The sequence below is a fragment of the Opisthorchis viverrini genome, assembly GCF_000715545.1.
Source record: "Opisthorchis viverrini unplaced genomic scaffold opera_v5_237, whole genome shotgun sequence".
Classification (NCBI taxonomy): Eukaryota; Metazoa; Platyhelminthes; class Trematoda; order Opisthorchiida; family Opisthorchiidae; genus Opisthorchis; species Opisthorchis viverrini.
Window position 1 is genome coordinate 271,366 of NW_008751895.1, and position 16,115 is coordinate 287,480.

General features: G+C 44.4%; 2 protein-coding genes across 2 annotated transcripts in view; one reads left to right on the top strand and one right to left on the bottom strand.

Moving 5' to 3' along the window:
• T265_08805 (hypothetical protein) overlaps nt 1–9,458 on the top strand; it is a gene marked incomplete at both ends in the record, with an annotated part of 35,885 nt that extends 26,427 nt beyond the window's left edge. Inside the window, 2 exons of the mRNA XM_009174712.1 lie at nt 5,089–5,385; nt 8,184–9,458. Coding sequence (XP_009172976.1) covers nt 5,089–5,385; nt 8,184–8,375 — 489 coding nt within the window. The remainder of the gene's footprint in view (nt 1–5,088; nt 5,386–8,183) is intronic.
• Nucleotides 6,427–6,888, bottom strand: T265_08804 (hypothetical protein; the record flags this gene model as incomplete). The annotated part of the gene is made up of 1 exon (XM_009174711.1): nt 6,427–6,888. One exon carries the CDS (start codon nt 6,886–6,888, stop codon nt 6,427–6,429), a length of 462 nt encoding a protein of 153 aa, XP_009172975.1.
• Nucleotides 9,459–16,115: the final 6,657 nt, after the last annotated feature.

The following is a 16,115-nucleotide window of genomic DNA, read 5'->3' on the forward strand; positions in this document are numbered from 1 at the left end:
CAGGCCGCCGAGAAACGCAGATGAATATCAAGCGTTACTGAAAGACTCGGCGATTGCGGAACACACACTCGACACGGGACACAAAATAGATTTAGAAAATGTTGAGGTTTTGAGGCGAGGACCACGGTCCACGCCACGCAGACTGATCGCCGAGGCAGTAGAAATCGCCAAGCACCCCAGTGTTAATAGAATAGAAGGTGTGGAACTGGCAAGCGTGTGGAGGACGGTTCTGGATCAGCCGAGCTGACACGTGTTGGTGTGCGGTCATCAGAAGGAAGAGTAGTCATCACCTGAAGTCCACTTGATCTCAACCCCCTCAAACCAAACTGTCGGAGCACTCACGAACCCACAAAGACCAGGAAAAATCAACCAGTAGTAACCGAGGTGAATCATCAACTGAAGAACCCTGAAGTGGAAGATTAATGAACCAAACCCGATCAGAATTAATTTGAGCGCACCCCCAATCCACCAAAGCAAGATTTTGACAACTTCACTAACCGATAAGAGCCATTAATTCACACTCAACACGGATCTAGTGTGAAAATCCGAAGAGGATTGACTTACTGATTGGTTCCCCGTCTGCCTTATAACCTGGCCAATTTGGTGACCTGCTCACTTGGCCTGATGAAGCTTTTGTGTCAAAAGCGAAACGTTGCCCAAATAAAAACTACCGATTGTTTATCAAGCTCTTCTGAAACGAAATCGTGAACTGTTTACCTCATTTGATACACGTTTTGGGAAGCGAACTAACAAGTTTTTGGACAGGCAGACACACGGGTTAGTGAATTATTGCATCGGGTGAAGTTAATCCCATACTAGGTAGGTTAATAAATGTCCTGGGGCTCTGAATACACTGTTATCGACCTTTATGAGACAAGGCAAAGTTGACCAAAAGTTTACGTTGGTTAAACAAGGTAGTTTGTATAGCGCTGAATCACCGCTGCGTCAGCATAGCGTGATGGGCCGTTGTTGTTTTGACGTTTCCTGACTGAACCACTGTCTAGGTTCAGGAGGCTGGACTCATCAAAAGTTGTGTGGAACTGTGTTCACTTTAGCTGTGGGAGAAAACTTGCAATGACTGCCGACCGCTTGGTTTGGATTCTTTAAACACAGAGTTCCCGGGCGATTATGCTGAACCCTCAAACTTCCTTAGCCCAATTCTTCTTTTGAATGACAGCATTCTCTTAATAATTCAAGATCACTTGGTGCGATTGCTCAAATCCTGTCGGTTGACAATTTCTCTCCGCCCTGATGGTATACTTCCTCATCTGCCCAAGTACAGTGCTGAGTAAGGTTGTATCAGACATCGTCAAGGTGTCTTATTCCAGTGTGGTTATACTTGAGCTTTGCAGCATCATCCAAGCGGTGACCGTAAACGATGGCCCAGGTGCTTCTTTTCCAGCCTTATTGCAGGTCATCGAAAACGTAGCCGCGCTGCGTAGTAATTACCGCCTCATACTTCTAAGCACCTCAAATTTCTCCGAGATAAACCGTATGCTCGATGCTGACACCCACCTCGTCTCCAGATAGATTCTCTTGACTCGTTTCTTTTTTCCCTGTGAGCAGACAACTCCCTTTACATAAGCTTTATCCTGATGGGTTATTTTTTCTCTCACTTCATTGACCGGCTGATTGCTCTCCTTCCTTATCCAGTACACAAAGGTCAGAAGGCTCGTTCAAGTAACAGTGTTCTTCGTGGTGCGCAGTTATCTTCATTTCTTTTCGCATGTTATACGAATGATATTCGAACCACTCACCCTTTGAATATGCCAATAGCCGTTTCTCGTTCCGTTATTTCCTGACCGCCCTAAATCTTTTTCTGATGTAGTTTCCTGTCCCCAAATAGGGCCATAACTAAAATATGTTAAATGCATAAAATAAGCGTTCTTGTCATTCTGTTATTGCTTCTCGTGTAAAGCGTTTGGCAGAGCGTCCCCTTAGTTGTGCGCATGTTCCTCATGAGTTCAGCCTCTTCGAATACCTAGGAGTGACTTTATCCTTCACCTTAATTTGAACAGCTTACGTTGAAATACTCTCCTCAAATACGAGATTTCGGTCTTTCTGTGTATGTAGGCTACGCCCTCTTGGTTGTCCTCACAACTTTGTGTGCAAGTTCGCTTGCTGTTGGGTGCTCTCCGTCAGTTTGTACTGCGCTGTTATGGTTTCCCACAGTTTACTTAAGGACTTTTGTCCGTACAACGAGATCTGAAACTGACTTTCCTTGCTAGTCTTATTCTCCCTTCCACATGTACTTGTCATCTCTTAAATGGGCTCTTTACGGTCTGTTCCCATTTGTGTTCTCATACACAGTGACGCGTTTCACGTCATCATCACGTCTCATCAGCAAGGTCTTGCGTCACTGATATTGCACGCTCAAACTTCTCACACGATATTTTGATTCTGTTTTTAGCTCGTCATCTCTTCCAGGACAGCACCCAAATTCAAACGTTTTTGCATCTATTCGCTGCTCTGTATTTTCTGCTTTGCAATTTTTATCTGTTTGTTACGAAAAGGCGCTGATACCCCGTCACTCAGAGGAGAGTTGGTGAAATCTGTCTGGCTAACCCACTGCTCGAAAGTGAGCGCGTCCAGTAACAGGGTGATTTGAAAGTATAGTCCGATCAGCTACAGACAATGGAGAACAGTCGATACCACCATCCCGCTTTGGGCTTGGCACGGCACGTGACGTGTTTGGATCATGCAGTCACGTGACATACGAAGCGATGGCTACCTAGTTTGTTGCCTGCGCCTCTCTAGGACGACTGTGCTATCACTTTTTGACCGCAGGCCGCGTTCCAGCGCTGCCGCGTTCGAATTTCTGAAAATTAGATTTTTAAAAATACTCTGTGATCCATCGTTCTTCAGAGCATTCATACGGGTTTTCACTCTTATTCATTGCGGCCCACAGGCGCAAGAACGTACCGGAAGCAGAGTACCAGTACGAATGTCTGAGATCGATTCCGGCTGCAAGACATTTATGCCCCCAACTTGAAAATGTCAGTTAGGATGCATCAAATTTGTAATATTGGACAGCGAACTCGTGCCCTTTCGAAATACCACTGCCATACGTGGTATTGGGATAAATTGGGCGTACTCATGAACATGACTAATTTTTGGCTAGGTCGATCGGTACAGTGATTTCTACTTGACCGTTTCTGTGACCAACTGTGGATTTTATTTGCGAAACCGGTGACAAAAAAATCTAAGCCTACAGGTTATAACTTTAGTGGAATTTCATATCTGACCTAGTCCTCTGTTAGCGACAGCTCGATTCCTTAGTCAGTAACTTTGATGTCTTTGGTTTCACCGCTCAACCTGCTCGAGTTCAGCGCATCGAACACAGAACAGTGTGGATAAATAAATTCGTTTGCTGTAACTCTCGTTTGGAAAATGCTGCACCATGCCGACCTACATGAATACGATATTGTTTGCGGTCCGTGTGCGTTTATTTTCTTCGCTCACCGATTAACCAAATTGGTGAATTCACTTGGAATATATAGCCTGGTCATGGCATGTATGTATTCTAGTGATATAAACAAGAATGGTGACGTGGTGATATGTTGAAATACTGGGATGCACCCACTGGTAGTTGTTCCGCTGGGTGTTAATTTGTTCGCACGCATTGATGGTATCCACTCTATTGGTGGAAAAAAATTTGCTATTCGATTGCTAAGCTGGATGGCTAGATCAACAGCCACCTGATAAACTACCAACATTGGACGTTATCGGAGACAAACACACAAGCCACAATCAAAGTCGTAACGTTATTGTGACAATTTTTTGGTTTAGCGTACCACTGGCGGTCTTTTCTTAACTCAACCGGCTGATTATTCGAACTGGTCAGTTCATGGATGCCTGGACCATTGTACGTCTACTTCGCATCGCTGCTGCTGCGGTAACGCAGCTTCAGCTACTTTCGGGAAGGAATCGCGATACGTTTTGGTCGGTCCGTCCGTCCAAGCTCGTTGCATCACAAACAGGACAGTGCGGCATAATACGCTCTCCTAGATGGAACTGAAGTGGCTGGCTGACAGCAGGTCTGTTTTTTGTCCGGATTGTGGGGTATGTACAGTTGCTGTCGGGATCATTTTCCATGTGAATACTCGTGGCGTGGGCGTAAAAGATCGTTGTGGTGTGTGAACAAAGTGACAGTTGGGCTCTGCTCGGCAGAAGACTGTTCGTCACCTCAAAACATCCATTTACAGTTTAGTTTCCTCCAAGCGGTTGTCTGTTTGACATTATTCTTTTATAAAGCATTTCGGTCTGCTGTTTGGTGTTCGCTTCAGTGAAAGGTATGATCGCTGTTTTATCTTTTTACCTGTCTTCCTTACCACTTGTCCACTCTCACCCGACTTTTGGTGCCATCAGCTTTTTTTAAAGAGAATTGTGTCGCCCAGTTGTAAATCTTGGGTTGACTCGCAACGAGCCGTTTGTTAGCACTCTGTGAGCCGGGCTTTGTTGGCCCAGAGGGGTATTAATCGAACTCTCTTATCATTTCAAATGTCTTCTGCAAAGTAGTCTTGTATTTGTCATTTCTCACGTTTTGCGTTTTGTTCTCGTTAGCATTCCCCTGAGACTTAATATCGGTGCTGATCAAGTAGCTTGCTTACCCAACGGTCACTCCCCTTATTTTAGCTTCACCTGTGAGCTACACTGCCATCTGATTGGTTCGATTGTTCTAGTCAGGGGGCTAGATGGTCCAAGTGGTTAGTGCGCGAATTTACTGACCGGAAGGTCCGTGGTTCGAACCCGACCTCTGCCTCTCAACTTCCCCTGTCTCGGCTTGGGCAACCTGGCAGTATCCCAGCCTTCGTGCAACCTTCGGGTGGCATTGCAGTTAGGCACTTGAAGGGTGCTACAACTGAACGATTTTTTTAGTCTACTCATAAATCAAGAATGAGGTGAAGCTTTACTTGTTTGTGTTTCGTGACCCCTTCGCTAGCAAATTTCTCTTAACTATCGACCGATGGCTTACCATTCCTAATAGACAGACTTATATCGTTCAGCCGGTCACTTGTAGAATCCATTTTGGTTCCAAGTCTTTCCACTCACTTGCCTTATTAATCGCACCATTTTCTCTTTCCACAGGGTCTGTTAAATCTTTTTTTCTCCGACTGGGCCACGAAAGACCTCGCGCATCATCTACCGTTTGTCTACAATGTCATTAGCCAGTCGCTTTATTCGTATCCACCAGCATTCACTCGCTTCCGCAACCAGATCCGCGTCGTTCACTTCATTGGATCCGAAAAACCCTGGATGACCGAGGTGGATAAGTATGGAACTGTCATAATCCATGATCGAGTCAACACAGGCACCCCGGAATTTCTGCAATATTGGTGGTATTTGTTTGTCACTCATGTCAGACCGAAACTCAATCCTGATGTGGTAAGTTCCAAGCGACGTTTTTCCACCATCCTCTCACATCATAATGTTTCATTTAAGGCTTTCCGTTGGAAGGACTAATTGCCGCATGCTAATTATAAAGCGTTCCCTTCCCTGTAATCGATACAGTAGGCATGCACGCAGACTGTTTACCGAACAGTGTGCTGATTGGTCTGTTTTCATTCACGTGCTTCGGTTGTCACTCTAGAATTCGCTCGGTCACACAGACGGAGCGAAGGCGAGGAGCAACATGCTTTGCAGCTTCGCCCCCGTACATCCCCCAAAAGCTTCCTGTCTTCCTGTCCACTGTTACGATTTATCCTATTAGTGCAACGTTGTTTATATTTGACGTCAACCTCCTTTTCGAATTGACCCGGGTATCTCGAAACAGTTTCGCTATCGCCATTTCTTCCATTTCAGCAACACGAGTATTGATTACTCTTATTCCTCTGTTGTGCCGCGCTTTTTCGGTTCATGTAGAACTCCGTTCTCAAAAGAACAATGTAAGGAGGGGAAAGGGGAAAGAGCTTACGCACCAGAATATGTTATCAGATAAAATAGATTGAGACTGATTAAAAGGATGCCACCGGAACGGGTTTGTTTCAAGCCTAGTCTGCTGTAGTTTACTCTCTAGTGATATGTTGGTAGAGCTCATTTGTATCAGTTTCTACCAGCTAGGATCGTATTATTGTCCTGCGTAGATGGCTTTTGGTCGTCGAGGCGAGTCCAGCACAATTGCACCTCATGATAGACGTATCCAGAACCGAATCGAATGCAAACCGTACTGTGTACCCACTTGTCAATCATCAAAGCGTTGTTCCGTGTTCTTTGGTTCTAGTTTATCGAAGTGCTGCTATATTCACCAATCGCTGTACTTTCGGCAAACGTTCAGCTAGCCTTGGCACATTGTGACCCTTTTACTTTGTCTGGACGTGCAAGTGGTCAGAGGTTTTCTAAGACTGGGCTGGATTCCACTTGAGCCACAATAGTCACTCCCCACTGATAACTGAGATCCCAGATCATCAGGTTGAAGGTTTTTTTGCTTCAGTCGTACCAGTTGTCGCATGTTTCCTTGCATTTTTCTTTGCTCTTACCAGGGTTCATCAGAGGTTCGTTCTTTTTCCCCCGGTGAACTTGCACCCTAACTGTTGTACTCACGGTGAGCTTAGTAGATATGCACAGTAAGGCTGGTACTTGCACAAGCTCACTTAGTGTTTCTTTCCTGTATTCGACCGCCTGTTTGCCCCACAGATTATGCTCATGCACTGCAGGCATTGGCAGTTTTTGGGTGGCAAGCTTCTGATGCACTTGTGTGACCAAACTTTGCCATCGGACTTGGTGTTCCTGTTCCACTTCTACATAGAACCGATAAAATCCATCCACCGTGCAAATGTTATTCATGTAATCCGCAAAACGGAATGCGTTGCTCCTGCTATCTTTGGTTCCTTGTCGTGATATGCTCTGTGCGGCATGGTACAGCGCTCCGTTCTTCGATAAAACACCCATAGGACATTTCACAATCTTTCCTCACTGTGTTTCATCGTGGGAAGTTGACCAATAACAAATAAGTGACTTGTTTTTTTGTGCCGTGCCAGTGAAATTTCATTTCGACGCAAAGGTTTTGGTGAGGATAGCATAGAATTTCGCGGTTCTTCGATTTGAATACCCCAATGGTTAGAGACATTGTCAGACACGGCCCAGTCGCGCCCTCAATGGCGCTCATGTATCCAAGCTATTGCCTTCAATGCATAGTTCCCTTCCCAATCCCATCACTTAACAGTCCACCTACAGTGTTGTAGGTGCTGTAGGCACTAATTATCAGCTCCCGCCTCAAATGCGTAGCTACCCACCCCACCTCCCGGAATCATCAGTGGACGAAACTGTGACAGCTACAACCACTGTACGACGAGTACGCGGTTAATACAGCTGACAATCATGATGTTGATGATGATAGTGAACTTGTCCGGCCTGTTGCTGTAGCCTCCATCATCCAAGTTATGAACTACTAGTGTTTTAATCAACTAGGTAAATCACTAATCACTCTTACACAGCAACGAAAACAGTCATCCTTATCAGAAACTAGAGCAGTATTGACTTAGGCCGCGTCGTTTAATCCTTTACTTCAGTGGTGTTACCTTAGATCGGTATCGCAGCTGTGGATTATTCCAAAGAATGGTCGTGTGTGAATATCCAAGGCTAACTCACGAACTAAACCAAATAAACCAAGTCTTGTCAGTAAGAATTCAGGAACATGTCGTCTTATGACGTAAAACCCTTGGAGGGATAATCAACTAGAAAATCCTGGTCAGTGACATTGAACTTCCATTTTGGCGTCAGCCAGCCGTTTGGGGAACTAGAATGTGTTTCCTTATCCGTTCTGGTCGAATCACACGTACGCGGTGTATGTACGGCCTGTTTGGACAGCTCATTGAGATCTAGAAACTTAGCAGTCGAATCTTGATTTCCTAGATCCATGAAAGTTAACGTCAAAACAGCTGCGAACGGAATTCTGAGCTTAGAGGACGTCAGCTGACACAGAGGCAATGAACAGTATGGTCGTTCGAGGAATCCTGTCCAAAACTTCAAACCCAGGGCGAACCAATTTGTTTTCAATGAATAAGTATTCCTATCACTGACTGGACGATCACTACCTGGTTTCCTTTTACGTTTGTCCTGAAATTTGTTGCTTCGTCCTTGTTTTCCCTTGTTCCGTCATCCTTATGTTGTTTAGCCCAACTGTTTCTCCCTTTTTCAAGACCACAAGTTCCATTAAAATGATTTGGCATGTTTCTCTTTTACAGTGTGGTCTCCTGGGAAAACTGGCCACCTTGGAGGTCCAAGTACCGTGCCCATCCACCATTGGGGCTCCTGAAATCGACAGACAGATGGCCTGGGAACTCGGTCAGATGGATTACATGGGATCTGATTCATTCGACCGCATACAATCACTGCTGGAGTCTAAAATAAACGGTGCCACTGCACCGACGTCTTAACTTCTGACTATCCATTATTATACTTGCTTCTGTTCTCTGGTGCAGTGAACGTTTATTTTGTCAGACCATTTTTGTTCACCATCCTTCCCTCGTCATTCATACCACTGAGCCACCCATGCCTTCAGACGTTGACAGTCTGTCCATATCTGGTGATGGAAGCACAAAAGAGCGATTTGGGGACTATTTTGACCGGATGTGCACAATTACTTGGGATACCGTTGGCCTTTCTTAACGTGGTGTTCCCAAAAACATACAAATCACTCGATACACTCGTAGGTAACTGTCACTTTAAGGAGCGCTTTCTTCTTGGTTATGATCGATTTTGTCTTTGTCATAATGTGCTGAACAGACGCTGCGTCACGCACATTGGTTGAGCGTTCTCTTGCAGTTTTCGACTGCGCTCACTTCTGGGGATTGACTTGCACCCGGGACTCGAAAAACTCCACCAGTCTTCCAAATGATGTCTTTCTCGCACTCCTTGCTTTCTATTCGACCGATCGATGTGTAGTTTTTGTCTACGTGAAGACAATCTGTCCGACTGTCGTGCTCTGTATCAGTTCCCTTCCCCCCCCCCAAAAAAAAACATTCACTCACGTTTGCTTTGTATTTTAGTCCCCTCACATCCTTTATGCTCATCCTACCCCCGTGACTTTCCACCACTCACATTCTAGTGTTAGCTATCGAACTAATTAGGTTGCTTTGTACACCATTTCTAGTCAGACGCCCTCAGTCATTCAAGCACGCACATAAAAATCAGCGTCAATTCCTATCTTGCCTCATGTCAGACCGTCATTTTCTTCTTCCTGTGAATGACCTCGGCAACTTTGGTTCTATTTTGTTCCGTATGGTAAATTCTCATCATCTTGCTTTCGGACGGCGGTAATTTTTGTGTGCATTACCAACGAAAATTTGAATTCACGTCGTCTGCCTATTAAATTTATGGTCGATGAGGGTGGGCCGAGTGGTTTGTGGACGTTGAAAAACTTATTTGAGTGTGGCATTTTGCCCGGCGATTGTCATTGATCGGCCGATCACCTTACCATTGCGTAGTACTCTTCCTATTGATTTATTTTTCAATACCGCGGACTGGTGAACGTCTTCCTCATGCTTGGGCCATGTCAACAAAGTGCCTAGACAATTGGTTGTACTAAGCAATCAGGCGGCGTTCGTCCCTTGTTCATGGAGCATTGAATGTGCAAAACAGCCTTTTATTTACTGCACGCGCCTACGCGGATCTTGTCTTAGCTAATCGTTGCTTCATCTCAAAGACTGTTGGACGCCGTACCGAAACAAACCAACTAGCATAAACCAAACTATTAGATAATTGATCGGTTACATACACATGATAAATGATTGTGTGTATCTTTCTGGGGCGAGATGGCCCAAGTGGTTAGAGCGTGAATTTACTGACCGAAAGGTCCTTGGTTGGAACCCGACCTCTGCCTCTCGACTTCCCCTATCTAGGCTTGGACAAACTGGCAGTATCCCAGCCCTCGTGTTTCCTTTGGGTGGCATTGCAGTTAGGTACCTGAAGAATGCTACAGCTGAACGATTTTTTCTGACTATACATATATAGTGCACAGTTAGAACCTCAGTACCTACTATATGGATGATAGATCCTACTTTAGACGACACGGCTGTCCGTTCGGGCATTGAATTACAGCTAGGGTTGTCCCTATTCCCAATTTTTAAGACTTGCTTTGCTCGGTATTATCTGACAGACCGTCGGTTTTTTAGTCATTACATGTTTCGGTAATTGATTTGAGTCGCAGCTAACCAAACCATCTTATGTTTCGTCATAATGTTTCTGTGTATCCTTGCTGCTGAACAGCATGCGTGCATTTTGCAGTTTTGGTTGACTCACGGCTCAGAGCCGTACTCAGTCAGATCATCAATTCTGGAGATATTGCATCCGTGCTTCAGGCTCGTTTCTCACACAGAAGAGATTATCGAATCATCGTCATCACCGTGAACAGTGGTATCCCAGTATTGAAAACTGGTTCTCAATCGCCATACAGCTACGAAACTTGGGAATGACTGAATAGCCAACAATGCATGACCTGTTTATTCAAAAGTGCTATTTCACTGCCCACTGGATAGCAAAACTTCAAAGCCGGCTGGTAGATGGATACGTGGCGAGCATTATGATGTCCGAGTGCATAAGTGATGTGAGTTATTTTAGACAGTAGCTTTCCTGATGGAATACGTCCGTTGTGAGCCGAAAGGTACTAGGCTGATTTTCACTTTCGTCTTTGTGGTGTGAACGGGATAGAAGCGTGCATGAGGAAGCCAACAGGAACACACTGAGATCGGAATTTGAATTTCATCTTGTAAGTAGGACCAGATTGTACTGAAAGCTCAGAAGCAGTTTCACGAATTTTCACCAGAGACTCCGACCCTTAACCTGCCTATAGGAGTGTGGATACTCCTCCATTTGTCTGCTGATTATCAGTTTGCCCTTCGCTCAACTTTGAGTAAACTTGGTTTGAGCTAACCCTCCAGCTACAGTGAACACTGTACGAAATGTATGTGTAATCAGCATGTAAAATACGATGATCCGCCTCACTGAAATCCGACGAGTCGGGTCTGCTTGTACGCCCAGTGATTCCCATAGGAAAGGAAATTTCGACCCTGGTCACTCGAGCAACACTTTCGAGAGCCACCGCTTTCTGTGGTTGCATATCAGAATCAATTTTCTCATTGAACTTCAAGCAATACAACTCTGCCGTTATGGTGTTCCCAGATGGTAGGCAGAGATTAAATGAAGTAATGCCATTAGCTTTAGAAGTTCTCAAATCGGTTTCAGCGCATTCGCACCACCGTCCGTTGCATTCCATTAGTTGGTCGCAGCTTGGAAATAGTCGTTTTCAATCCCGGATGGCTGGTGACTTTCTTGATATTGTGACTGTAGTTGCCCACCGTCATTCAATGCTTTTGAACTTCTCCCAATTGTCCTGACCCTTTCAGAGAGGATCACTTTTACTCGGTCCCATCAACTGCCGTGTTAAAAAAACAGGAAGTTCTATCTGTTTCAACTGGCCCACAGATGCGTACCACCGAAACAAGATCATAATGTTTGTAAGAAATATAAACCTATTTCATCACGGATTAACCATACGTCCTCAAGTCACCCAAATGCATGAAATAGTAAGTATACTACTGTCTTGTGCCTTCACTGTTGAGGACTGCAATTTAATTACCTGATAACTCGCTAGGAAGGGATGGTAGTCAAGTGATTCTTATTTGTATAAAAAGAGAATTACTGGCCCGGTCGCAATAGCAACAGTAAGAACTGTGGTTTCGGTCATCAGAAACAAACACAGCTGAGGAGCATAGACAAAGAATTCAATTGAGTATCCCGTCAAAATCGAATTAGTGTATTTCGCGAACTGCATTCAACTAAAATATAATGTGAAGGACACTTGGGGGCTGCGCCTATCTGATGAGCTTCGTGCGTTGTCGAAGAGTTCAGCATCCTTATTAGTTGTATGTTCTGTCTAGACAAATACCGAGCACTTAGAGATGATTCGTGTAATCGGTATGATGTTTACCAAATTCATGGAAGACAATTGGTAATTGCATTGCAGTTATCTTGATCGAGGTAATACAGTTATAAATGTTCCGATTGAAGGTTCATACTGCACGTGAGGCCAGTTTATGCTCAACGGTAGGAAGTAGTGTACGGTTGTCTCTAACTTGTTAAGACTAATCGGTAGTGCACATCACGGATTTATTGGGCCATTTGAACCCACGTCTTTCCTGTTAATAATTGAGCCCTACACTACTCGATCGGCAGCGTGACTCACTTGAGCTTAGGTGTGTTGACCTTCAACCATACAGCTCATGCCACGTAAGCTGGCTCCCCGCCTGATGCCTATCCAGGAGGAAGGTCCATGCGACTTCTGGAGGTGTTTTTCTCTTCCAGGCAGTTTATTCGTAGCTTATCGGCAGTTAACTCTGTGAACCTCTGACTGAGTGGCTGAGTACTGCATCATTTGGTCGCGAGCAGCTCGTCGGTAGTGTGCACCCGTGTGCTTGATTATGGGATAACTGCTTCGCCTAGAGTGACTGTTCGATCGCGGAAGTCGCACAAACAATGTTCATGGAGAAACTTATGAGGCTCCGGAAGGAAGTTAGTTCACCCCCATCAGCAAACAAATTTAAGTGGTAGAGCTAGAAAGTTGACAACTGAAAACGACTCTGTGTGGCTATCGTGCAAACGGGCTTCAAACCAATAGGTATACAGCAGGATGACAGGGATTTTCAAGTCGCTTGTAAGATTAGGCAGCTTCCATGCAGGAAACCACGTTGAGTAAGGTATGGTATCGGCTGAACACGCAGTTGCAGAGGAGGACGAAGATGAGGCTCATTCGTAAGTTACGGTGGTTTTTACAGGGAACAAAATCGTCTCCCGTCTATACCATGGATCATCTCGAACAACACATTATTTTTGCTCCAAAAAGCACGTTTGTAAGCAATGTTGAGCCGCATCAAGATTGATTACGTCTAATACTGGAGCAGGAGCCAATGCAAATTACTTCTCACAATCATACGATCATGTTGGCCAAAGGATTTCTTCGTTGAAGCTTCAGGGATACTACGTGAGTGTTCAAGTTTCCCGTTGTTTGTAAACTTCTGTAAACTCTGTACACGTCTAACGAGACTAATTCAAATGTAATGTGACATCCGATGGGGATCCATTCTGGGTCCTCGACTATCGTTATTGCTTCTCACTGATCTAGTTTGTGCGAATTCTCAAAATCTCTTTATTGTCAACGTGAGAATCCGTATGACAGTCGCATCAACGGACAACGGATGCATTTTCCAGTCACACTGATGTTACGCATAGTTGGCGCTGAAGAACAACCTTTCCGGCGTGTCAAAACATATGTGGTATCGTCACGCCAACATGGAACTCGTACCTACCCCCTTAAATCAGGTTTTACAAGCTGTTTTCAATGAATGTTACCACCACATCTCCATACAGGAGACTCTAGGGTATTCAGGCTAATGTTCAAATGTTCCCGCTGTCCGGAACCGCTGTTTTTAACTTCTCAGTCTTTCATTTGCACTAGTTCAGTCGGACATGCCTCCTCGGGTTCTAATCCCATATGTTCGTCCCCAAAGCGAGCATTTCATGCAGTTCTGGCCACTGTGGCTACAAATAGATTCAGCAACACCTAATCTGCCTCAATACTGAGCGGCCAATTTGATAATGTAAGTTGAATGTTTAACCGACCAACCAAGGATCCTGTCTAAAATCTATGAGTAATATTGGCAACTCCGGAACAACCTGGTTTTTTTCCTACCAACTACTGAATAACTATGAACGCAGCACACCTCTCCGGTGTCACCAAAAGTTCGCCAGTTTGTATTACCATGGATGTCAAATTTTCTACACGCTGCTGTAATAAGCGTTTAGTGAATTCAAGCATACACTTCTGCATCCGTTTTTTATCACTGAAATTCCATTAAGACTCCTTATGCGTGACTGGGAAATAATGATGCATAAACAAGATCGAAGTCAGTACAGACGAGTAATTATAATGTCACTCAATTAAAACTGAATGAAACAATGGGGCATGATGGGATGTCACAAACTAGTCATATGAATGCGTTAATACGAAGGCCTCTCGAAGAGAGATCACCAAGAAGTCCCTCAGTAGCTTGTAAGATCATTCAACAATCACTCTGAAAAATACTCATCACTGGAAAATCAGCTTTCGCAACGCGAGCTCTACTCAAACCTAGTATACACTGACATAAACATGGCGCACCCCCTGTATTCCTGATTTGGAAAGTTTGCTCAGTTGTGTTCCGTCTTCAAATAATTACCAACCGATGCTTTTGTAGCAAAACGGGATTTTGCTAACTGTGCCACATCCACTGGCGCGCAAACCAGCTTATCGAAACGAAACAAACTCGTTAGTGTAGCGAAGCGAACTTGGCTGGTCAAGTTGGTTGGTGCGTGTGTTACGCATGACTAACCACTGTGTACGTGGAAAAGACCTTGTTTCCAATCCCGAAAACTCTCCGGCGAAATTTTGCGTGAAACAGGCCGCGGAATTTAAACGACGATGGTCCGACTACATGGGACTTTGAACTACCTGTAGCCACAATTGTATCCTCGATCAGAATATGTGCAACTGGAGCCAGTATATTTTTATCAGCCTTGGAAGAATTGATTTGCTTACTCTCTTTCTCTCTCTCTCTGGACCAAAAGTCGTTTGGGGATGAACACTCTTCTTGGTTCGAAGAGACTGAGGAAATAGTTTTGGGAGTCAGAAAAAAAGATGAGATGGCACAGTCCACAAAAAAACTAAATATGATTTGTCAAGCAGACGAAGGAACTCTATTCTAGGTTTATTATAAGTTCATAATTCACTCAAGCGAATACCTGCCAGGGGACTTGAAAACCAGGTATTCAAATCGAATTTCCTTATTAGGACTGGAACCGCAACAAAAACTACCAGAAATCAAATTTAATCGAAAAAATCCTCGTCCGTTTGGAGGCTAATTTTCGCACACAAATATCACCACGAAGTTAGAGGAGCGTTGTAAACCATGCAAAGGTAAAAGCATGAGTGGGACTTCAGCCGGAATTGGTATCCTCCGACTCTCCACTGTAGAGATACCATTATCCATGAGCTGGGCTGTTGCAGTATGTGCAAAAATACATTTGATCTACGGCTCGGTGCCAGGAATCAAGTTGGTCTTAGGCGGAAAAGGTCGGGAGAGGGGTCAGACATCTGACAAAATCTCCAGAGAGACAGCTTGACTAAAGTTCAACTGAATCCCTCACTAATGATCTTCAACTGAATGTGTTACATAAATCTAGCCTCATGAAAAGATATCATGGTTATCAAAGTGTTTTTCTTGGAGCAACACCACTAGCTGACAAAGCACTACAGGTCTCACCCTCCTTAAGGCCTATTAGGTGGGTGTAATTTACGATTTTCTAGAAACCACACTTTCCCCTCGTAAATTGTCAGCTTAATGTTACTGGTGACTCAATCGAAAACGAGGTGAGTCTCTCGTTCAACTAGCTGAAGGTGCTGCGCAAAATCACCCTCGGGTTTCCGGTGGAACGATATTCGCGACGTCGGAATATTTTTCTCCATATTTTACCACTCATAACATCTATTAAGCTTGGTGAAAATTCGGAGAGATAAAGCATTCTTGATGAGTCTCAAGAAGGGTGGGACCGGTAGTGGGCTGTCCATACTTTAACCAGATCCTAGTAAAAGTGCCGTATGAAGAAATTCTTAGAGAATTTCACGTGCGTGTACAATGATATCCAACTGCATCTGGAAACATGGTCCAGAACCCGTACATTAAGAAGTTAAGTTTCCTAAATTAGCCCAAATAATATAACATAATGACAGTAATTCCAAAGCAGTAAGACGAAGATTTTAAAAAATAGAGATCGTTTAGCTATAGCACCCTTTCGTTGCCCAACTGCCATGCCACTAGAAGGAAGCACGAGGGCTGAGATAGTGCCAACTTGTCCAAGCCCAAGAAAAAGAATCCGAGGGACACGGGCCTTCCGGTCAGTAAATTCGCACTCTGACCACCTCGCCCAGTATGTGGTGACAAAACTAAGTATAAGGTCAGCAATACATGGAGGAAACTTCAGAAAATTCCTTCTCATGTTAACCACATTATTTCGGAACGTAGCAAACCGGTCGTAAGTAAAAATATAACAGAACTTTCGAAAAAATATGATTCGAAGCTAAGCAC